Source organism: Trachymyrmex septentrionalis, unplaced genomic scaffold (genome assembly GCF_001594115.1).
Source record: "Trachymyrmex septentrionalis isolate Tsep2-gDNA-1 unplaced genomic scaffold, Tsep1.0 scaffold51, whole genome shotgun sequence".
Lineage (NCBI taxonomy): Eukaryota > Metazoa > Arthropoda > Insecta > Hymenoptera > Formicidae > Trachymyrmex > Trachymyrmex septentrionalis.
In genome coordinates, this window is record NW_017305683.1 from 2,720,703 (window position 1) to 2,744,417 (window position 23,715).

The 23,715-nt window shown below is 32.1% G+C and overlaps 6 protein-coding genes across 8 annotated transcripts in view; 4 read left to right on the forward strand and 2 right to left on the reverse strand.

Moving 5' to 3' along the window:
- LOC108751787 (activating signal cointegrator 1 complex subunit 2) overlaps positions 1-1,883 on the forward strand; it is a 5,488-nt gene extending 3,605 nt beyond the window's left edge. For 2 of the 3 annotated variants that reach the window (XM_018492194.1, XM_018492195.1), the window contains exons 9-14: positions 1-165; positions 303-425; positions 501-631; positions 706-907; positions 974-1,145; positions 1,593-1,883. In XM_018492194.1, the coding sequence (XP_018347696.1) occupies positions 1-165; positions 303-425; positions 501-631; positions 706-907; positions 974-1,145; positions 1,593-1,729 (930 nt within the window). In that variant the 3' untranslated portion in view covers positions 1,730-1,883. The remainder of the gene's footprint in view (positions 166-302; positions 426-500; positions 632-705; positions 908-973; positions 1,146-1,592) is intronic. The other variant, XM_018492197.1, reaches the window with a different exon arrangement.
- A 15-nt stretch (positions 1,884-1,898) lies between these two features.
- LOC108751788 (bridging integrator 3-like) lies at positions 1,899-3,994 on the reverse strand. Its single transcript, XM_018492198.1, has 4 exons — positions 3,823-3,994; positions 3,615-3,722; positions 3,243-3,417; positions 1,899-2,473 (listed from the first exon to the last, which is right to left on the reverse strand). Exons 1-4 carry the CDS (start codon positions 3,828-3,830, stop codon positions 1,964-1,966), a joined length of 801 nt encoding a protein of 266 aa, XP_018347700.1. The 5' UTR covers positions 3,831-3,994; the 3' UTR covers positions 1,899-1,963.
- Positions 3,995-6,775: 2,781 nt separating this feature from the next.
- LOC108751687 (zinc finger protein 121-like) lies at positions 6,776-10,822 on the reverse strand. The gene is made up of 4 exons (XM_018491992.1): positions 10,460-10,822; positions 10,106-10,234; positions 9,866-9,982; positions 6,776-7,809 (listed from the first exon to the last, which is right to left on the reverse strand). Exons 1-4 carry the CDS (start codon positions 10,605-10,607, stop codon positions 6,776-6,778), a joined length of 1,428 nt encoding a protein of 475 aa, XP_018347494.1. The 5' UTR covers positions 10,608-10,822.
- Positions 10,823-12,122: 1,300 nt separating this feature from the next.
- Positions 12,123-16,851, forward strand: LOC108751658 (kinesin-like protein KIF23). Its single transcript, XM_018491951.1, has 14 exons — positions 12,123-12,247; positions 12,507-13,058; positions 13,171-13,338; positions 13,459-13,657; positions 14,288-14,426; positions 14,498-14,697; positions 14,778-14,882; positions 14,971-15,056; positions 15,171-15,301; positions 15,419-15,627; positions 15,765-15,911; positions 16,037-16,189; positions 16,292-16,528; positions 16,643-16,851. Exons 1-14 carry the CDS (start codon positions 12,237-12,239, stop codon positions 16,808-16,810), a joined length of 2,505 nt encoding a protein of 834 aa, XP_018347453.1. The 5' UTR covers positions 12,123-12,236; the 3' UTR covers positions 16,811-16,851.
- Positions 16,852-17,648: 797 nt separating this feature from the next.
- On the forward strand, positions 17,649-20,697 carry LOC108751664 (T-complex protein 1 subunit gamma-like). The gene is made up of 4 exons (XM_018491962.1): positions 17,649-18,025; positions 18,140-18,201; positions 18,902-20,039; positions 20,239-20,697. The coding sequence occupies exons 1-4, from the start codon at positions 17,989-17,991 to the stop codon at positions 20,652-20,654; spliced, it is 1,653 nt and encodes a 550-aa protein (XP_018347464.1). The 5' UTR covers positions 17,649-17,988; the 3' UTR covers positions 20,655-20,697.
- Positions 20,698-21,499: 802 nt separating this feature from the next.
- On the forward strand, positions 21,500-23,423 carry LOC108751690 (protein FRA10AC1). The gene is made up of 4 exons (XM_018491996.1): positions 21,500-21,844; positions 22,508-22,676; positions 22,776-22,935; positions 23,021-23,423. The coding sequence occupies exons 1-4, from the start codon at positions 21,738-21,740 to the stop codon at positions 23,314-23,316; spliced, it is 732 nt and encodes a 243-aa protein (XP_018347498.1). The 5' UTR covers positions 21,500-21,737; the 3' UTR covers positions 23,317-23,423.
- The last annotated feature ends 292 nt before the right edge of the window (positions 23,424-23,715 follow it).

The window sequence follows — 23,715 nt, forward strand, 5'->3', positions numbered from 1 at the left end:
GCTGGATCTAGCGGTATTCAAAGCAATCAACGAAAAGAACATTCCAATGATGTGAATTGCATGAACGATAAGATAGATTCTGGTTCAAAATATCCTGATAACTTAATGTTTCTTATTTCGGAGGTAAAAGAAATTTTGTGCGATTGTGGTGAAGGTTTTATACAGGTAAGACTTGTTATATATTTAGTTTATTTAATTTATTTGTAATTAGAATGGATGAGAAGTAAAGCACCAATTACTAAATTTAAATAGAAAATATTGAGTAGCGTTTTTTATAAATTTGTACAAACTAAAACTTTCAGCTATGTTTAGAGCAGTATAAGTATAATATTGAATCTGTGGTAAATGCAGTTCTGGAAGACAAGTTACCAGATAATTTGAAAGAATTAGATAGGACAATACCATATATACCACCTGATTCAATCGTAAGTAATAAAATAATCTCTTTGCTATAATAAGTTAAAATAGCGAGAATTAATCTGTATTATATATGCTTTTAGGAAACATCAATTGCTATGGATCTGGCTACTGCAAATCTGGTCAACGATTTTCAAGAGTTAAATGTTTCCTACAACGATAAATTTGAAGTCTCGACAGAGAAATTTACAGACGTATCAGGCGTAAGGAAAAAGTAAGTTATTGTAGTGATATAAAATTTGCATATTGACATTGATTTTGTTAAAATTAAACACATCTTTTTCCTAGGAAAGATAAGTACAGAAACGCAAATGAAATGTTAAACGACAAATCTGCAATTAGGGAAGCGAGGAATATCTATGAAAAATACAGCATTGTTACCGATGAATACGATGATGAATATGATGACACATATGACAGTCATGACATTCGTGGTAGTGCACAGGACGATTCTGCAGAAATAGATGCAAAGTTTTTCACTACTCCAAGAGTTAGTTCTTTATCTTTGTAATGTATGTAATGATGATTTTTTCTACAACACATTTGTTTTATATAGGTATTTCAGACATTCGATAAAAATAATGCTAGCTCCGAGGATGATACAGAGATAGAAGATGAAAAACCTGTACAAAATAGTAATCATTTTGTACAAGATCCAGCGGAATTACGTGCTAAAGCCGAACAGCGAAAACAATCAAGAGAAGGCAAGAATGCATACAATGTAAACGGTAAATTACAAATTTATTTGAAAAAATTTTTTAAAAATCATTTGTAGTTTCATTAAGTTATTAAAAAACACGTAATGACAGATACAAAATGAACCATTTTATTTTCATTCGGCAAATATATAAAATTGTTGTTTTAACTTATAGAAATATATCATTTATATGTACATATGTTCAATAAAATATTGATTTATTACATTTCAGAATAGCATTTCTGAAATATAATATTAATTGTACAGTAATTAATTGTATATATATATAGTAATTATTATATTTAATTAGATTCTTAGCAAATATTTACAATCTCATTTTTCTCTGGTTTGATTTGCTTGCTTGTTAAATATATCAAATTGATAAATTATATATATTATATATTTGACGATCCAATAGCGTACTATTGAGAAGTATCTCAAATAGTTCAGATTATAGATTACAATTTTTTTCTTTAAGGTAAATCCAAAGGTGACAAGCAAGACAAAAACGGTTCGGTCAACAGGAGAAAAAATGTAAACAAGGCTACACATGGCAATCATAATCGGCGAATGGGTGCAGAAATAAAAAGAAAACAAGGAATGGTTCCATCTTAAAGCGGCACATTTTTGCAAAAGATCTCACGATGTATATACTGCCAAGCAATAAATATATTTAGTATATTTACTTGGCTATTTAATCATTCCATAAAAATAAACATTTTTATTTGTTCGCTGATTATTCCATGCTAAAAACAAATACATAGTCTTATTTAAAAATAATTGTATAAAAAATATATATATATATTACACATTGTTTCAGAAATTTTTAGAGGAATGTGTTGTACTTGTTCAGTGATCCTTTACTATAGTTAGCGCTCGCAATCTATTTAATTCAGTATTTATAATTCGCTGATGTTCCTCCTCAGGTACTATTGTGCTTGATGTGGATTCAGAAGAATACTTAATAGGCATCAATTGCGTATACAATTGCGTTGCATGTCCGTAATAATTTAATTGTATCATAATCACAGCATGAATACTCGGATTGATGTACTCCAATCTTTTTCCAAGAAACGTTGGTAATTCCGTGAGTAATTGAGCGTGTATAGTCTTCAATTCTTTAGCGGCCGCCTCCTCTGCTCGTCGTTCTCTCTCTAGCTTCGCGATGTGATTCGCAGTTTTGTCTTTCTTCTCTTGTAATTTTTTTACACGATTGTACACGTATTTCCACGTGGTTACTAGATCCTCACGCTTTGCTATCGCTGTAGCGATGGTAATAAATTCATTTCTGAACTTTTTCAGGGGTTCTATAAACGTCTTATGGCATAAGCTGCTGACTTCTTGAACGTTCTTTCCTACCTAATAACGAAATGCAGCGTGAATTATAACATTATGCCTTCAGTAGAATTTATTTCTTACAACTTGATGAAAGTTTTTTTCACATCGATTTAACTTTATCTTAAGTAGACATTTACTGAAATCTTGTAGAAGAAATTCCTCAAAAATTCATAGATTTTTCCAAGTAAGATTAGAAGTTTTTAATGCAACTTTGAAATAACTTAGACTGTAAATTCGAATTACATATTAAAAATTATTAATATTATAAGAGGAATTCCACGAAACTCTACCATTTTCTAAAATTGAAACCACGAAACTTACAGGATAATATGAGGAAGATTCACTACGATATAATGTCAAATAGTATAAAATATTTTTATACTAAGTATAGTGTTTTACACTTACTCTAATTTTTTAAATAACTTACGAAACACACATAAGAATGTGTGTGGATACATGTACGTGTAAATTATTCTCATTATTAATCGATTATCAAAATTTGAAATATTAAGAGAAAAACAATCAAAGAAATGTTTCCAGAAAAAGATAGAATTTAAATTTAAAAGTATAATTTAAAATTTCAAAAATTTTTCTATGTCTTAATAAAATTCGATGAAAATCCCTGATTTTTAAGGATAAAAATCTCCTAAAAATTCTAGGTAGTAAAAACTATAGGAATAATCCTATCAATGAAGAAAACTTTCAACTATTACAAAATAGACATTCTGCTAAATACAGCCAATATCTTGAGGGAGAACGTTAATGTCACATCTACGAAATATTAACTTACTTGAGTAGCGACAGAATAATATTCTTCCACTATTCTTCTACATTCATCGTTATTCTGTGCCAGTCCACAATTGATCAGATTTGTACTTAATCGTTGATCAGCCCTGTCTAAATTTGTAAGAGCTCCTATATATTTCTTCATTTCTTTGGTCAATTTTCTTATTGCACTTTCCACACTTAAAAAGAGAATAGATATATTGTAATACATTTTTAAATATTTTTTTAAGTATAAATGACAAATGCAAAATCTAGTTCATAAAATCAGCACTTAATAAAAATATGTATATTTATAAATTAAAACAAAAGAAGAAAATTTGCACTGCGCAAAATATGATTATTATAAACATATAATAATTCTATCAAATGTACGTACTAGATGAGCTTTTGAACAACAACGTCCAATTCTTTATCTTCTGCATAAGACAAAAGTGGCGATGCAGAAGTCGGTCTCTGAGTCAAGTAGTTCTTCTTTAAAGGATTCCTGCTCATATATACAATATAGATATCTTATGAAAATTCGCAATTCAAAACATTAGAAAGTATCATAAATTAATATTACACATTTTGAGAATTAAACTTACCACGTCATATTCAATAATCAATACTGATTGGCAAATGTTAACGTAACAATCATTTACATCTACATGAATGATTTCAAAGCTCAGACATTTTTGCAAAGTGCTTTTGTAGCTATATTTGCTATCTTCATTCGTATCTCACGATTATCTGACAACTTGTGAATATTAAAATTATATCTTTGACAAAATCATATATATATATATACATTGTATAATCAGAGAAATAGTATTAAATATTCTTTAATCTTGTCCTTTAAAAATTAATCTCTTCACTCGGAAACAATATTTTTAATTAGTACGCGATAAGAATGTCACTTGTCATGTTGCGATTGTTTAGAACCATAACATTTAACGTGTATCGCGCATGCGTTTCTATAGAGTTCGATCTGTCTCGTCTCGTTTGAGAGATAAATCTGATAAATCCATAAATCTCTGGTTATTTTAACATCTGTCATATGAACAGGAAAAATGAGGAAAAGATCGCTCAAATATTGATTACGCAAACGTCAAAGTTATACCGAATTTGATTGGACGTACTCAGTGCATACCGCGGTGCACATTAAAGCCGTTGTACACAAAATAATGTAAAGATATGTTTATAAATAAACATAGAAATCGATTAAATCGTGAAATACTCAATACATTTTATTGTACTATTAGGTAAAATACGTAATTCATAATTCGAAATATTTGCATTTCATTTTTATATTCAAATTAAATCAGTGTACAACGGCTTTAATATGTACCAGTGTGCAGTTCTTCTAATCGAATTTGTCATTAAGATGCCTTTTCATGCTGATGGTCAACGCTCATTTTCAGCGTTAAAATAGATCACGTGATCAAAATTGGCGCTTAAAGGCTTAAACACAATAGGCACAGGTAATAAGTACAGAAAATAGAATAACAAGCTGTCCAATCAGAGCTCTGGGATATAATATCAACTTACATACCGGAGCTCTGATTGGATGGCTCGTTATTCACTGTTGCCTGTGCCTATTGTGCTTAAGCTTTAATATTCGTCAATTTCTATTATGTAACTTATTTTGACGCCGAAAATGAGCACCGAGCGACAGTATGAAAAGGCACAAAGTGCTGTCCCATGACAGTCGGAATTTCGGAAAACGGAATCTTGAGATTTATTTCCGTTCCTATACGAGGATTGCACTAGAACTGAATTGAATTAAACTAGTGCAATCAAAGATCTGTTGCATACATTATGTACAGAATTTACATCCATAATCACTATGCCAACGAATTGCGCCGCATATTGCTGTAGTAATAACACTTATTAACATATTGAAATAATAGATAAATATTCACAAAATATTGAAAGGATGAATTTACTAATTCACAGCAGTCGACAAAAGTCAATGTCACAGATTATATATGATTGGCGAAGTAACTTCACAATATATCCAATTTATAATAAGTTCTAACATTGAATACCAAAATTCAACTTACAAAGGGAAACACATATAACATAAAAAAAAAAATCTACTTTCTCTGCATTTCTAAAATACGAAACTATTTTTATTATCTTACATTAGTCCCAAACATCTTTTTGTGATTAACTAAGGTTCCATAGGAGGCCCAAAAAAAAACATTTTCGAACATTTTAAATTTATTTATAAAATCAATCATCAATTATCATTTATTTATAAAATATAAAGTGCGCACACACATGCACGCATGCACACACGGTTTTATAATACAATTTCTTAAAGAGATTTAAGAAAAGTATCTTAAATAAAACTGTTAAGGAGATGTTGGAATGGTCGAATTTGTTGAAATGTCGAGACTTTGCAGATTAATATAAATCTCCGAATTTGACTGAACGGAATCACAAATCCTTTTACAGAGTTAAAGTAGACGCAAAATTTAGTAGTACTGCAATAAGTTTTATATTAAAATCGAAAAAAAAGTTAAAAACTTATATTTCTAACTCGTAGAGAGAGAACTGTCACCTGACATAGATGTTTCCTTAATACAAAAGTTTTTAGCTCGTATGGATCAAACGACAGTGCAGCAAGTGTATTACATGCACAAACAATATTGAGTATATGTTGTAAGCTTCAAAAGATAGATTTGCATCTGTAAATGATGTGTATACGAATGCTGAGCGAAGATTCGAGATGCGTGCCAAAATTGACTGCCAGTACTGAAAATCTATAGTGCACGTAAACTGTAACATTTTTAGTGCTGCAATAAATTTGGAACACAGCCTTGGAATAGTAAATAAAGTAATAATTGTGTCTAACAGTAGCATATATCTAGCAGCTCCCGAGAGACAAAACGAACAATGCTAAGGATAGATGAATGCGTTTGAGTGAGACACAATTATATAAATATAATAAATATAAGAAATATGAATAAAAGATATCACTATTATCAAATTTGGAATTTAAAAAAGTCTTTACTTTATCAACCTTGATCAAGGCCGTCGATCCAGCATCCCCTTAAAGGAATTGAATGTAAATATCTACTTTCAAAGATAATTTTTCAAAATCAAGTTAAATTTCAATTATAAAAATGAATAAAACTTACAGAGCTAATATTTTGTGTTCATATTATTCATACTTGGAATAACATCTTAAATTGCAAAGTTTTTATTTTAAATTGTACAAGATATAGATAGATGCAGAGGTCATGTCACGAAAAATTCCCATTGGGCGTGATCATCGCAAGAAGGCTCTTTTTACCTACAAAACAATCGATTTGTAGGCAATCGGAATCTTCCCGATCGCCATAGGCTCGATGGGAACGATTTTTTTACATGACTTGTGCATCTATATCTTGTACAATTTACAATAGAAAGCTTTGCAAAAATTTAAGGTGTTACTTCAAATATAAATAAAACCTTAGCTCAGTAAGTTTACTTATTTTTATAAATTTAATTCCTAAAAATCACTTTTAAAAATGAATATTCACATTAGAAAACTTCCTTAAACTTATATTATTATATTGGTATTTTATACGAGATAGAAAATATAATTTTGTATTTTGGGCTATGAGCTGGAGGGCTGGAGACAGTTAATTGTTGGGTCTCAGATTGCGCATCACTGTAGTTCTCTGTCTTCTTCAATCCACTGTGATTAGCTTTTATATGTTCGGTTAAATGATGCAATCGGAGAAACATCTTCGGACAAATTTTACACGTATGTAGTCGATCATCAATGTGAGTGACCAAATGCTGATTTAGCAATGTCTTTGTGTGGAAGGTCTCTTTACAGTACTTGCACGTGAACAGTTCTTCATGTTTCTGTGCTATGTGCTGTTGCAAGCCCTGTTTGGCTACAAAGCAATTACCACAGATGTCGCATTGGAATGATTTCACTTTCTTATGCTCTGAATCGTCGTGTTTCCTGCATTCTTCAACAGTGAAAAATCTGCGACTACAATGCTGACAGGCATATTGCATCTCGTTCATGTGTATTTTCATGTGATTCTGTAGCTGCTCCATCAGCCTGAATTTAATCTGACACACTGAACACGAAAATAGCATCTTGTCTAAATGTATGGGTATTTTATGCTTCACCAAATTCGATTTGCTGAAAAAGTGTTTCTTGTAGTTATCGTACTCATATCGGCGATTGCGATGGAAATGCTGAATGTGTAACATGAGCATTTGATGCAGGAGAAATGTACGACCGCACTGATTGCATTTATGAATTTTCTTTCCCGGTTCAAGTTTGAATCTGTCTTTAGTATTCATTTTTTGTTCACTCTCGCTGTCTGCATCCTGATCCTCTTCATAAAAATAATGCTCGCTAGTTGTGTCTTTCTCTTCTTCGTTTTGTCGTCCCCTTTCCATCTCGCTTTCTCTGATTTCATACTCCTTTCTGTTGTTGTCGTTAACATGCTGCTTCTTTAAAATATTGTTCTGTAATCTAAATTCGACGAATCCTTTTTTGTCAATTTCCACCGGCGGATTGTTGGATTTGTCCAGGAAGTTTTCCGATAATTCTCCAGACATAGAAGATTCTGGTGTATCTACGAATTAATAGCGTAAAGTTATAAAAAGTTGGATATAACGAATAAAATTAACGTAATCTCTAATAACACTATTAACATATGGAGACATATTTGCTTAACTATTTTATCCTGTTAAAATACCGATTGAAAACAATAGCAAATGATTAATCGTTTTTAATCGTAGTTATAAATTGTAAATAAACAAAAGAATATTATATAACTCTACAATTAAGTCTTTATCATTTTTTTTCATGTACGGTAAATAACAATAAATTTTCAACCGTAATAATATGATGGGAAGCATTTACTTTCGTCGTTGCGATTTTATTATAATTATGAAAATTTTATATAATTTTACGATAAGATATTTTGAATCATCTACCGATGATGCATGATTATGGATTTTCATGATGAATTATAGATTTTTTAAACTTGTACGATAACTCGATAACAAACTTCCACATTCCTTTAGCTGAATTAATTACGATAAAGTTTTCATTAAAAAATTCCATAATGATAATTCACGATTTTTCTAAAATGTCAAAGAATAATAAGTTATTACAAAATTTCTACCGAATTCCAAGGATTGAATCCTCGTTCATCAGAAAATGATAAGAAACGATAACATTTCTTTCAGAATAAAAAGTAAAATAATGGATTATAATAGGAAACGATAAGATTTTTGGCAGATTGTATTGTTTATTATCGTTTTCTATCGGTTTTTTTAAATAGGGTTTTTTTAAATAGGACAATGTAATATGGGGTGATGAGACGCATATGAGTTCGTAACTCATGTACATGCTTGCTTGTGTATATCCTTAACATTTAATAAACAATAGGGATAAAATAATGCTCATAAGCGTTTGAGTGTTACGAACACTCAATGAAACAATTCATAAGATTTGTTCGCGTCGTGTGCCCCAACATGTTCCAATATACTATTATAGTTTCTACTCACTCCAATGAGTGCATAATCAAGAATTTTCAAAAACTTTCAGCTCTGATTGATTAACTTACGGTCTTACGATTACGGTGTGTATGGGTAATTGATCAATTTCTTATGACTTAAGACTAAATTTAGATAATAACTTATTGTAAAAAACCTGTAAGATAGTCTCTTTTAAGACGTCTCTATTTAGAACATGCATGCTATCTGGATATCATATTTTTATTCTCAGTACAATTAAAATGATTGGTAATATTATCATTCTGCACTTATGCCAGATCCTACCAGACTCACTTGGCCTGTATTCCGATATTCACTGTCAGTGCCGAAAATCTATAGATTATCATGTACCAAACCTCATAAGATAATATCCATAATTTTGTAATTCTTTTCTATGCTATTACATGAGTTAGACAAAGGCGAATTATCAAAGTTTGACTGTTCATCCTTAAAGATCAATTAGACTTTTCTAGGTCAGACTCTAATTAGCTATCACATCGTTTCTTGCTGCGTGTAACGCGTTAACATATCCTGTGTGCAACAGGCCTCAGTTTTGAGTGAACCTATTGTTGTTACCTATACTATATTAGTGTATAAAGGTTTCAAAGAAAAGCGCAGAAGTGTCTTCAATACAATTGGCTCCTATACCTTTGTGCCAGTATTCGTAATAGATTCCTATATTTAAGACTATCTTAAGTACAGTTTTAAGATATTATAAGCCAATCAGAGAGCTGCATTAGCATCTTAAGCCTCTTTCATTAACTTCTGGTTAAATTAATTGATGCTCAACTCATAAAAATGTTACGGCAGTTTATTGTATCAGAATGTCTTCTCTTCTAAGACAAACTATTCAGTTCTCACACTAGTAATCGTGATGATTGAGTTATCAATTAATGTTAATCAGAGTTGGTAAAAGAAGTCCTAAGATATTATTTAAAATAGTCTTAAAATAAGAACAAATTATGAATATCATCTTTAAAAAAGAGCCAACGAACTAATGGCAAAAAACCAATCATTATTAAAGAATCATTGAGCGCTCACTGATCAGTTTTCTGTGCTGAACATAACTACTTTTATAGAAATTAGTATGATTACCATAGATTAGTATGATTATCATAATTTGCTTACTCAAATTTAATAAGTGTCTTGAAGTCGAAGCTTCCATCTGCTCTTCAAACAGTGTTGTATTCATCACTTCCAATTTTTCTTTAGGCAGTATTGTATTTATTGCAGTATCTGGTATTACTGTAGATTCAGCAAGATAATGAACAAATTATTAATATATTATATAATACAATGGAGAAACCATTAAAAAATATATAATATAATACACTATTTTAATTACCAAAGAAGCTTTTACTTGCATACCTTCGCCATTTGATGATCCTAAATTCAGCGTGGGTACTGCATCAGATCTTAATCTTCTTTTTTTTGGTTGATTATGTAAATCATACACTTTATATGCTGCTGAATCAAAATGGATGGAACAGACACGTCCTACATGTATAGAATGTGTTATTTTTATTGTATGAACCTATGGCTGCATTCAGCAGAAAAAGTAACTTTGCAATTGTTATAAAATTCTTAAATATGGCTGGTTTATACATTTAAATCCAGTGAGGAACTTAAGAGCAAGACGAATCATATTAAAGAATACAAAAAACAAAGTTGCTTTTTCTGCTATGATGTACATAAACAAAGATGTATTGATTTCATATATACCATTTTTAATATTGATATTTTTTCTCCCACAAGCTTTCTCCCATTGTAATAATAACGCATTTCTTCTTGGGAAGCGATGAAAATGTATAACTCTAGATTCTTTTGTTCGATAATTATTTCTACATGATATTATTTGACAAGTACTCATTTTGGTTTCGACGTGTCACTTCAAAATTATCGCAGTACAAATGTTAATCTCGAGTAAAATTTTCCTCGAGAAGACAAGTTAAATCGCACAAGTTAACTCTCTACACAAGTCATAAGCGGCATAAATGGAATACATGGATCAATTTTGAATTTTGACAGTAATAATTAACTCAGATGAGATCCTCTTTGCAAGAGAATGACCTCAACAACTCGAGACTCGAGTATGGTTGAAGAAAACACTAAACAAGGGCTGCGGTTAATTTGGACGCTCACACGCTTTAAGCGCTTGTAATCCATGGAGAATAGAGACTAAAGAGACCGAACTTGTATCCTCATATGTAAGGCCGTCAAAAAGTGTGTTCAAAAGTGGTCATTTAAATTAGTTCGATCGAAATGTCGCTTTCGTGTCGACGACACCGTTCTCGCAGTTTGCTTGGTAGGTCATGGGATTAATTCTGTATCTTGAAATAAAGTGAAAATTACAAAAGTGAGTAAATTTACTAGGTCTTGACCAATGAAATAATCAGTATTCTAGTAAATTCACTTTTGTAATTTTAACCTTGTTTCAAGATACAGAATCGATCCCCATATCAATTTTACATAAAGAACGCTTTATTCTTCATGCAGTTTTAATGATAATTTATGTGAATTACGTCTTCCTATTAAGCGGGGAGCACGGAGTCTTAGATAACGCATAAAATATGAGACATAAGAAAATCAACCAATCAAAATCTTTTATTTTATGAAAAGAAAAGAAATAGAGGACTTTGATTGGTTCATTTCTTATGCTTCATATGTTATGCATTATGCAAGAGTTTGTGCTCCCCGCTTTATTATCAAAGCATAATGTCAAAGAATAACATCTCTATTCTTAGGTTATGTGTGTTCAGTTGTGTGTGCGTAAGCGTATATGGCCTAATTTCCATCGAGGCTGTGTTCCACTTAACGCTCGCAACGCTCGAGAGCATTGTTTATCCTTGTTTAACATTTGATAAACAACTAAGATGAAATGATTCCACGAGCGTTGTGTGAGTAAGGCTTAAACACAATAGGCACAGGCAACAGGAAATAACGAACTGTCCAATCAGAGTTCTGATGTGTAACTTCGATATTATGTCCCCTCTGATTGGACGGCTCATTATTCTCTGTTGCCTGTATCTATTGTGTTTAAGCCTTTAAGTGGAGCGCAGAGAGTTTAAATCGGATCAGAATGTAAAAACCAACCAACTACAGTAGAGTATTCCCCTGTTACAGTTGAACGGCAGGTGAATGCTCGACTGTAGTTGGTTGGTTCTTACATTTCTGATCTGGATTAAACCCTCGGTGAAAACTAGACCAGTGCCAGTATCGCAGCCAATACGGTGGTAAAATTCTCATCGATCTATAAATAAGAACCAATCGGTGAGCGATTTGCAACCGTTTTATTATTGACGAAATTCCCCAAATTTAGGGGAAAATCTCTCAACTTGGCAACTCTTCATAGTAATAGCGTCTATTCAATTCGAAAGTGCTCGAAGGATCGTAACGAACTTTTACACAAGTGTCATAAATTGACACGATTTATTAGTGAGGAATCATTAAAATTACGATTTTCTTCTAACAGACATTAAAAATTAAACTGACTTATATAATGAAGCCCGCGTAAGTATTGTAAAATTAATATAATTCTGTGTTCACAAGCTCAATAAGTGTTGACTCTTAAATGTTTAAATATACGCTTGCGAATTTTAAGAGATTAGTGCCCAATTTCTTCACCTCTAGATAACTTTATCCAACAGATATTTCACATAATACAATGGAGATATTTCTTGGATAATGTTATCCGTAACTTATCTAGAAGTGAAGAAATTGGGCACACGGTAAATTGAAAGTAAACGTATCCTTCATACAAATGTTTCAGACGTTCGAAAACTCCAGCTCGTAAGCCAATCAGTCGACCAAAGGGATCGAATATGATGTCTAAAGATCCCGTGCAGGTTTATTGTCGTTTACGTCCAATGCAATCTTCAACGGATGTATCATGTATGACAGTTGAATCTGACAAGACTGTAGTGATTATGCCTCCAGGATCAGCAGCTAACTTTCGTACTAATAAAGAGATAAAAACGACATTCACTCATGTATTTAAGTCTGATGTGACACAAAGAGAGATATTTGAGACTGTTGCTCTTCCTCTGGTTGAAAATCTTATTAACGGAAGAAATGGTCTCTTATTTACATATGGTGTAACAGGTAGTGGAAAAACATATACGATGACTGGAGAATCACAAGATGCTGGTATCATGCCACGATGTTTGGATGTTATTTTTAATACTATTGCCAATTATCAAACGAAAAAGTTTGTCTTTAAACCAGATAAATTAAATGGTTTTGATATACAAAGTCAGACTGATGCTATGCTGGAAAGACAGTTTCAGGCAGGTTTATTGCAAAGAGCAAGATTCGACAAAAAGTAAGTTTTTATTTGATAGAACTCTTATAGAGATAGACAAGTCTCTATGTAATTAGATTACATATGCAGGTAATATTAAATGCTATGTCATATGAAATAATATTCAATATAGCCATAAGGTAGATAGCGATGGAGATAGTAAACCAGTAGCTCACAAACGTAATGAATCTCAAAGTGTATCAGTCGAGGCAGATAATGCATACGCTGTATTTGTCACATATGTTGAAATATACAACAACAGTGTATATGACTTGTTAGATGAAGATTATGCCAGAACTAAGTAAGTGTATGTGTATATATATTACATATTTATATATGTATACATGTATTATAAGAGAAAATGTTTGCAGTTCTATTATGTGCGTAGAAAATTATGTATTTATTTTATTATTTAATGTAGGACATTGCAGAGTAAAATAGTAAGGGAAGATGGCAACAAAAATATGTATGTACACGCCGTTACGGAAATTGAAGTAAAAAGTGCAGAAGAAGCTTTTGAGCTATTTCAACGTGGACAATGGAAAAGACACGTTGAGTACACAGCATTGAATGCAGAATCAAGTAGATCACACAGTGTTTTCACTATCAGACTCGTACAGGTACAATATCTTTTTGAACAACTCTCCTTCTTTTTCTCTTCAATCTTGTCAGAGACTTAGTGATTTTTTTCTCCATATATCCTCTGATATATAAGATATCAATGTAGATTAATTTTAACCTTGGTTTTTATCTTTTTTTAGTAAAAAAATTTTTTTACTAAAAATTAGAAAAGTTTAAAATTAAAACAAGATTAAAGTTAATCAATATTAGAAATGGACATTACAATTTATGTTAGATTTAAACGATCACATCAGAAGAGGCAAAGATACTTTTGGTGGTTTGCCATTGCCTTCCGAAAGACAATGATAAAATTTGATATGTATGTTCTGGGTGGTTAAACCCGAATCTTTGGCACAGAAAGCAATCACACAACTCTTTACGATCGTTACTTTCAAAATCTAAACCTAATGTGAGGAAATAGTAATGATAGAAATAACACAATTTCAACCTATCAGCAATTAGACACATTTCTGAATATACATTTTTGATAGATTCAAATCGTAATATTTCACTATTCTCTCACATTGTGTCTAAAGCTTCAGACTTCAGAAATATCTTAAAATAACAATCACTTGCATTTTAATCGCTTATTATTTAACTGTACATAATTATTTTCCTGCTTATTTTAGGCACCTTTGGATAGTGAAGGCGAACAGGTAATGCAGGCTAAACAAGTCGTGTGCGTAAGTCAATTATCTTTAGTGGATTTAGCGGGTAGCGAGCGAACAAATCGCACTAAAAATACCGGTCAACGTTTACGAGAAGCAGGTAGGACATTTCATTTGCTGCATTTATGAAATTTATGAAAGCTTTTGAACAACAAGTATTCAATTTTATAGGAAACATTAATAACTCTCTAATGACTCTGCGATCATGTTTGGAAATTTTGAGAGAGAATCAGAATCAGGGTACAAATAAAATAGTTCCTTATCGAGATTCTAAGCTTACACATTTATTCAAAAATTATTTTGATGGGGAAGGACAGGTCAGAATGATAGTCTGTGTAAATCCAAGAGCGGATGATTATGACGAAACTATTGTACGTGTGGTAATGAGATGTATTAAATATATATCTGAAAAGCAATACAAACATTAATTTTTTCAATGTTTAATATGTAGCAAGTAATGAAATTCGCGGAAATGACTCAAGAAGTGCATATCACAAGGCCTACTACTGTAAAATTGGATCTCGGTTTCACTCCTGGCAGAAGGCAAGCGAATAAGGTAACAATTTTAGCTTATATAATATTTTTTAATTTTAGAATACATGACACTTACACATGTGTGTCAATACAAATTTTATTCTTTTTAGATATTCAAGGAAGCAAGAAGCAAATTGGAGAGAGAAGGCCGACCAGAAGCAGCTGATTTGAACATTGATCTAGGTTTAGTATACAGGTATTGCAATAGTTTATTGAACAGTTGTAATTCAAATTCTTTTCCCCTCTTTTTTTGCTTATTTTCTTCATAAATTGCCACATAATATAACCGAATGTTTAAATATTACTTTAGTTTGGGAGGATCATTTCCTCAATTGGAAACCATTACTTCGGACAATGATCAAATGATACAATCTTTAATACAATACTTGGAACAGCGTATCAACAAGCGCAATATACTTCGCGCGGATTTACAAAAGAAACGTGAGATATATTCAGTTTTAGCAAAATTATTTTGCTATTTGTAAAATAATATGCCGTAATAATAATAATGACAATGATAATAATGACTATAACAATAATAATGCGTTTCATTTATAGAAGATGATTTTAGACGGACATTAATGGGTATAGAGCAAGAAAATGTAAATTTAAAAATTGAAGCAGCTTCGTTGAAAGCTGCAAATATACAGCAAAAAAGAAAGATATCTGCATTCGAAGGACATGTCTGCAAATCAGAAAAGCAAATAGATGATCTTTTGCGTAAATTAAACAGTGCTAATGAAAGGATTCAAATTTTGGAACAAGAGGTGGGCTCAATACTCATTAATACTGCGCGCGCATTCGTGTGTTTGCTTGCATGCTGCATTAATTTAAATAATATATAATATAATCGTGTGTGTATATATGTATGTATATTTTTATGTGTGCGTGTATATGCATATAGCTGAAAGATCGGGACTTGGCATTAAATCAACGTTTGATAGATAAGCAAAGAGTAAAGCAGAGATATAATACAAAAATGCAAGTCGAGACGGATAAGTTAAACAGAGAATTCGAAATGAGACTGCGTCAACAGCGTGAACATCTTCAGGTTAAATTTAACAAATGTTACATATTTATAAAGAATAGTTGCTCTGATTTTATATATATATATGATATTTTCAACCTTTGACATTTTTTAATATTAAAAATTGAATGTATTCTTATTATTTTTAGAATCAAGTGAAGAAGAAAGATGAACAGTTACGACGAGTACATCAAATTGTAGTCGACATCAATGATATTAATTCTGTAATAGCAAAAGACCAAGCTCCAGAATCGACAACGAGAATAATCAGTCCAGTTAGAGATACCAGAGTATCACGAAAGGTTACTTATGCGCAATTACTTTTTCCTCTTAAATGTCTTTATTAACTTGAAAATTTTTGTATATAAAAGTTGAAGAAAAAAAAACAATTTTATTATATGTAGGATGGAATACCCGTTTCGAACCCGAGATATAGACGATCGCAAAGTGCGGACAGATGGGTCGATCATAGACCTCAACCTCTTGTACCAGTTGGAACTATATTGCAACCATTGATGCAAAGAAGACGAAGCGTAACGCAACTTACTTCACCAAAAGAGATTATGGATGGCGCATCTAGATATTGTCTTGTCGCACAAGAGCATGATACGGATGGAGAACTTGAAACAAAATTATATAAGGTTTTGTAATTGTATTTTATATATGTAAAAAAAATATACATATTTTTTGTATGTATAAAAAATATTAATCTTAATGAATATACAAGTTTTTACTTTCTTTTTTCTATCAAACAGGGTGATATATTGCCAACAAGTGGTGGCGGAGCACAAGTAGTATTTAACGATATGGAGTGTTTGAAACAATCATCCCCGAAAGCGAGGAAACGTACTGGACCTCAAGAGGAGGGAGTGGACCAAGTAGATATTTCTACATTGACAGAAACGAAAAGACCACGAGTATAATAATACTTTCATAACTGAATATGTAATTTATATCGAGAATGTAGGAGAAATGAAACATGTGATATATTTGATGTATATATATATATATTTGTTTAATTCAAACCGCATTGCGGTTTAATCAAAGACTATAATCTTTATATCACAATTATTTTTATTATTTTTACAAGATCCAAGATAAACATCATTTGTATATCTAATATTCGTATGGGATAATTATTGCTGAAATATACAACAATACATGGATATTATTTTATATTGATATATATATATATAGTGTTCGATAAAGACCGTAACAACGCTTAAGGGTAGATTCCTGAGATCATTTTGAAATGAAAATTCTAATACCAAAATGTTGAGGCTTTAATAAAATTATCGAATCATACCGCCTAAAGTTCGTGTGTTCAGGTGTGATATAACGGAAAATCGAATCGCATCTAAAAGTGTGAACTAGGCGGTATTCTTCACTAACTTTGGATGCCTTTCAACAAGAGATGACACATGACACGGTGTGCATTATTACATCCTTGTTCGCCAACATTAAACCAATCGAAATTCTTTTTCATTGAATGGGAGGAAAGGAAAGATTCTGATTAGTTGATTCGTTTATGCATTATGCGTTTTATGCAAAAATTTGTGTTGTGACTTTTATAATTCAAAACCTATTATACTCTCGACAATAATAGGTGCCTCCAGAAGCACAATTGCTCACTGAGCGCTCAGTAAGCTCTTGCATCTGATTGGTATATTCCGTTAGAACTGAAAATATAGACCAAACAGCTACAAAAGCTCACTGAGCACTCAGTAAGCGATCATGCTTCTGGATGCATCTATTGATGTTAGCAGAGAGAGGAATCTGAGAGAGGACACGAATAAGGGAGCGTTTATATTGGCCGTAACAGTATGCCGTAATCTGTAAGAATTAACCGTCGTTAGTGTTCCTCGCCATCGTCGTGTGTTACATCTAGTAAGAGGCGAGACGTATTTTGTCTCGCCTCGAGTATTGTATCATTTTTCAAAAGCGTTGCCGGCTTCAACTGTGCCTATGACTGGCCAAGTGAATCTTGTTAAGAGAACCAGGGCCAACTAAAAACGAAGAAGCGTTCCTCGTTTTCAGGAAAAGTTTATATTATACACCGATTGGTGTAGTGACAAAGAAAGAAACAACAAGGAAAAATACAATGTTTGGACCAAGTTCGGCACCAATTGTAGTTCTCAGTAAGTTCAAGTCGATCTTTCATCTGTCGTTTGTTTAAAAGTAGTTTAGCAATTCACATGTTTTTGTCGCTTTTCTAACCAATCTAACCATGTCGAACATTTTAATTATTGCAGGCCAGAACACAAAACGCGACACCGGTAGAAAAGTACAGAAAGAGAATATCCAGGCGGGCAAGGTGAGATCATATATGTCTAATAATCTGTGTTTGTGTGTGTGTATGTGTCACATTCCTTATAAGGTATTCTTCGCAATTTTCGCGCCCACACGTGACTTTCTGAAGAGTCACAAAGATTCTAAATCAGTTTGAGTATTGTCTATTCGCATTGATTTTCATATCGCGTATCAACTTAAATATGATAACTCTTAAACTATGTAAGTTAATTTGATAAAAAAAATATTTTCTCTAGCAATCTATAGAGCGTCTGCAATCTATAGAGTGTCTGTTAAGTAAGATCGGAGCCGCATTGGGAGTGTAGAATGGGTCAAGGGGAACAAAAAAGTCTTATACCATTTTGTAATTTTTGCAATAGTTAACAAAATATTAATTACTAAAAATGACCGAATATTGATTTTCTATAATTTTTTTCTCAAATATTATCAATTTTACAAAAAAAACTATAAGAGATAAAAATGTTTATTTTCTTCCCATAGAACTCTAAGAATTTTTGATCAATTTTTTAGCATTACATTTTCTTATTTTTATTATCATGAGAAAATGCAGTATTAAAAAATTCTAAAAAGATTTTCAGAACTTTATATCCCTAATGCAGCTCCAATCTTACTTAAGAGATTATAATATAATTAAATTGACATGACTTTCAAACATATTGGATCAATGTAATAAATTTTTCTTGTTTTTTTTTGTATATATATAGGCAATTGCTGACGTCATTAGAACATGTTTGGGTCCTCAAGCTATGTTGAAGATGCTGATGGATCCAATGGGTGGCATCGTAATGACAAATGATGGTAATGCGATTTTGCGCGAGATCACTGTACAGCATCCTGCTGGAAAGTCCATGATAGAAATTGCTAGGACTCAAGACGAAGAGGTAGGGGATGGTACCACTTCGGTGATTGTCTTATCAGGCGAGATCTTGGCTACCGCCGAACCATTCTTGGAACAGAACATGCATCCTACTGTTATCATAAGAGCGTATCGTCAGGCTTTGGAAGATATGGTCACGATTCTTAATGAACAAGTCAGCATCGATTTAGATTGCAGTGACAAAAGTAAATTGATCCAAGTGATAAAGTCCTGTACAGGTACTAAATTTATCAGACGTTGGTCTGAATTGGCCTGTCAAATCGCTTTGGACGCTGTTCATACTGTGATGCTTGAGGAGAATGGCAGAAGAGAGATCGACATTAAACGTTATGTCAAGGTAGAGAAGATACCTGGTGGTACGATAGAGGACAGTACTGTTCTCAAAGGTGTGATGATCAATAAGGATGTGACACATCCAAAAATGAGACGTTACATCAAAGATCCGAGAATAGTACTGCTGGATTGTCCATTGGAATATAAGAAGGGCGAATCTCAGACGAATATAGAGATAATGAAGGATGTTGATTTCACAAAGATTTTGGAACTAGAGGAGGAGTATGTGAAGAAGGTATGCGAGGATGTTATTTCGGTAAAACCGGATGTCGTGATCACAGAGAAAGGCATATCAGATCTTGCTCAGCATTACCTCGTGAAAGCTGGCATATCCGCGATACGCAGGCTACGAAAAAGTGACATTAACAGAATTGCTCGCGCTTGTGGTGCTACCGTTGTCAATCGCACTGAAGAACTCAAGGAAGAGGATGTTGGGACGGGTGCTGGTCTTTTTGAAATCAAGAAACTCTGTGACGATTATTTCTGTTTTATCACAGAATGCAAGGATCCTAAAGCTTGTACAATCATTCTGAGAGGTGCTAGTAAAGATATCTTGAATGAGACTGAGAGAAATTTGCAAGATGCGTTGCATGTCGCCAGAAATCTCCTTGTCGATCCAAAACTCGTACCAGGTGCGTAAGATTAGTTATTATATAATATACTTGATATGTAAGGACTTGAAATATTTAATTATGTAAAGTTGGACACTTGCTTACTTTTATTCTATATACATATATGTATATGTCTATATTATACAATACTTTTTTTTTGGTCAAAATAATTTATTACACCTTTTATGATTTGTTCCTTTTTCTTTTTTTCCTCCCATAGGTGGTGGAGCAGTGGAGATGGCAGTATCCCGACTTTTAACAGAAAAGGCGGCAGGACTTGCAGGTGTAGAACAATGGCCATACAAGGCGATCGCACAGGCCTTGGAGATCATTCCCAGGACGCTAGCGCAGAATTGTGGCGCAAATACTATCAGGACTCTAACGGCGTTGCGCGCTAAACACGCAACAGAAGGAACTACTTGGGGCATTGATGGAGAAACGGGAAAATTGGTCGACATGAAGGAACGCGGTATATGGGAACCATTGTCTGTAAAATTACAAACGTATAAAACGGCGATTGAGACTGCTATCCTGTTATTGAGAATAGATGACATTGTTTCCGGAAGTAAAAAGAAGAAAAATGAGAATGATACCGGGCAGCCGAGTCAAGTTACGGAGGAGTGTATGAAAGAATAAATATTTTCGATATTATCTATTGAAGCCTAATTGCTTTATATTTACTTTAAGATTCAATTATTTTGCACTTTCATGTTCGTCAATTTTTTATCTCCTCTGTATGCATTTTCAAAAAATAAAGACAAGCGCGCCCTGATAATCGTAAAAATCTTTTTATTCACATTACCTTGAAATATATGTATATATGTATATAGAATAGTAAGTAATAGTGTCCAACTTTACATAATTAAATACTTCAAATACTTATACATCAAGTATATTATACAATATTCTTTACATCATCGCTAAAATTCTGCGAACTTTGCATATCACACTTTTATATCGTTCCTTGTTGAGTAACTTTGTTTTCTTTTAATTTTTCTGTTTCTATCACTGTAGTCTTTCTCAAGTTTGAATCTATCGTTTCTATTGGTAGAGACGTTGCGATGGAAGGATTCTTTACATTATGTGATGTTAATGGCTGTATATTAGATGTACATGATTTGGAAACTAAATAATCTTTTCTGATAAGTAATAGTACAGCCACAGGTTCTAATACAATCTGCTTATTTAAATATGTGATCTGTAATTTATTTTACGTTTTTAGATCTAACGGAATATATCAATCAGATGCAAGAGCTCACTGAATGCTCAGTAAACGGTTGTAGTACTGAATACACCTACTTAAATCGGGTTTAATAATATCTGTAGTTATAAGACTGATCAATCATAGTTATTTCTTTAAAGAATGGAATGACTGTGATTGATTAGTTTCTGATTACGAATGTTAGGGTATATCCACACAACTTGCATATGGTTATGCGGCTATGCAAGTTGTGTGGAATGGCCTTTATTGAATTCGATTTAAGAGAGATCGTGTAAACGTAGGCTGCGGTAGATTTGGGCACTCACGCGCTTTAAGTACTTGAAATCATTATTCTGTCTTTATCGTTCATTAGACGTAAAATAAGAGTAGAAGTACTAAAAAGTGCTGAAAGCACCCAAATCGACCGCAGCCTAGTCACGGCGTCTAATTGCGTCAGCTGAAAAGTGGTTACGTGGTTTTATCGCGTGACGTCGTTTGGAAGGCAAAAAGATTTGACGATGTTTCCAGCTTACGCACACTTATCTGCTTACGATAGGCACAAGAAACTCATAAATGACTACTTGACAATTTACGGGAAGTCTGTATCATCGTTCAAGCGAGACACGTATGTTGAATTTTGTGTTTTATAATTGTAATAGAAGTTTTGTTATTGTCGGGCAATGACACATTTGTTTTTTCGTCATTTGCATCTTGGGAGTCCTCGTTTTTATTGCCTCCACTTTTTGTAATTCTTCGCAATTTTTTTTATTTACTCCAGCAGTACAATATATCAAAAGTATTTCTGAAATTATTTGATCAACATTTAACCATCTTATTTTGTCATTATACTAATAATGTAAAAATACAGTAGGTCAATAATTAGGTCTGTAAATATTTCCATTCTGAATCATAGCTCTTTCAAATTTTTATATTATATATATGATTTTATTTAATTGATATATTAAATTATTTTTATTTGGACTTTTTTATTTAATTAAATGTTGGATATTGTTTAAAACCGTATATTTTTTTCATTAGTGTAATTAGTAGAATATATTGACCAATACTGGCCAATAAATGCAATTTGAAAATTCTAAGAACTTTCATTATGTTTATTTTGCTTTCTTGACATGAAAATGGAGCACAGTTAAAGAAAGCTTATATATATATATATATTTAAGAATAGTATAGTTTACAGCATTTCCTTGCAATGGATTTATTATTAATTAGTAGCACATGAAAGTTATAATTTGATAAACTTTGTAACAACAGCACTTGACGTTTCGAGGTCCCGAGACAAAACTGATTACGATGTCATCAGAGAGAACCACAAGTTTCTCTGGGATCAAGAAAAGGATGTCCCAGATACATGGGGTAGCAGATTAGCTAAGAAGTATTATGACAAATTGTTCAAGGAATATTGCATATGTGATCTTACATATTATAAATGTAATAAGGTATGAAATGTTTTTATTTATATCTCTATATTGATTATTTAAATTCATTATAAAAATTTATTTTTTGATTACGTTAATTAATATTATTAATTTATATAGATTGCTTTGAGATGGAGAACTGAGAAAGAAGTAATAGTTGGCAAAGGACAGTTCGAATGTGGTAGTAAAACATGCAAAGAGAAGGAAGATTTGCGTTCTTGGGAGCTTAATTTTGGTTATGAAGAACATGGCGAGAAAAAGAATGCGCTAGTAAAATTAAGTATGTTAAAACCAATAGTTACATTGTTGTATTCTATACATATAAGATTGTTTCATACAAAATAATATTTTTTTTTTATGTAAAGGACTTTGCCCAGAATGTTCCGTAAAACTTAATTATCGATCACAAAAGCGAGAAGTGAAAAGGAGGAAATCTTTGAAGCGTTTGGACACAAATTTCGAAAGTAGCAATGATGTACCTACTATTTCCAGTAATCCAGAAGCAGATAATAAAGCAGAGACAAATTCAAGCTCAGCTGAGATACGAAGCAGTGAGAATACTGATACAAATGAATCTAATATCTGGAAAGAGAAAGCTGAAGACATAGAAAAGACAAGAGAAAAAGAATTTGAGGAATATTTGGCAGATTTATTTATGTGAATGCTATTAATGTTTTAATCATAATTTATTTTTGTTTAATATTTTGTAAATAGATATTGGAGAAGATAGTCATTGTCATTTCTTTAGTTTGTTTAATTTTTTATTTAAGAAGGTCCTAAAAATAAAGTATCAATATAAATCTTCTATCTTTATAAATTAGGAAGTTTTCCGAATTGACTGTATAGATTGTAAAGTCTTTTTACATAATTAAAATACACATAAAAAAGACGATCGATTTAACGAGAAAATTGAAAAAGAGTTAAATTAGAGGTACTAAATATAATTTAAAATTTTTTTTTTCGTTTTTTCTTGTTAAACCGACTCATCTTTTTTATGGATATTTTAATTGTGTAAAAAGATTTTATAATCTGTACAACCAGTACAGAAAATTTTAGCCTG

Bases quoted from the DNA above. Each gene is read 5' to 3' on its own strand.
- LOC108751788 (XM_018492198.1), bottom strand. The intron at 3,418-3,614 runs GTACGTACATTT...TCTCTTTTTAAG, and splicing joins GTTGTTCAAAAGCTCATCTA to TGTGGAAAGTGCAATAAGAA. The intron at 2,474-3,242 runs GTAAGTTAATAT...TTTCGTTATTAG, and splicing joins ATTATTCTGTCGCTACTCAA to GTAGGAAAGAACGTTCAAGA.
- LOC108751687 (XM_018491992.1), bottom strand. From the start codon at position 10,607: ATGAGTACTTGTCAAATAATATCATGTAGAAATAATTATCGAACAAAA. The intron at 10,235-10,459 runs GTATATATGAAA...CTATACATGTAG, and splicing joins AAATATCAATATTAAAAATG to GACGTGTCTGTTCCATCCAT. The intron at 7,810-9,865 runs GTAAGCAAATTA...ATTAATTCGTAG, and splicing joins AAGACACTTATTAAATTTGA to ATACACCAGAATCTTCTATG.
- LOC108751658 (XM_018491951.1), top strand. The intron at 13,658-14,287 runs GTACAATATCTT...TGCTTATTTTAG, and splicing joins TCACTATCAGACTCGTACAG to GCACCTTTGGATAGTGAAGG. The intron at 15,057-15,170 runs GTATTGCAATAG...ATATTACTTTAG, and splicing joins GATCTAGGTTTAGTATACAG to TTTGGGAGGATCATTTCCTC.
- LOC108751664 (XM_018491962.1), top strand. From the start codon at position 17,989: ATGTTTGGACCAAGTTCGGCACCAATTGTAGTTCTCA. The intron at 18,202-18,901 runs GTGAGATCATAT...GTATATATATAG, and splicing joins AGAATATCCAGGCGGGCAAG to GCAATTGCTGACGTCATTAG. The intron at 20,040-20,238 runs GTGCGTAAGATT...TTCCTCCCATAG, and splicing joins CGATCCAAAACTCGTACCAG to GTGGTGGAGCAGTGGAGATG.
- LOC108751690 (XM_018491996.1), top strand. From the start codon at position 21,738: ATGTTTCCAGCTTACGCACACTTATCTGCTTACGATAGGCACAAGAAA. The intron at 21,845-22,507 runs GTATGTTGAATT...TGACGTTTCGAG, and splicing joins TCATCGTTCAAGCGAGACAC to GTCCCGAGACAAAACTGATT. The intron at 22,677-22,775 runs GTATGAAATGTT...TAATTTATATAG, and splicing joins CATATTATAAATGTAATAAG to ATTGCTTTGAGATGGAGAAC.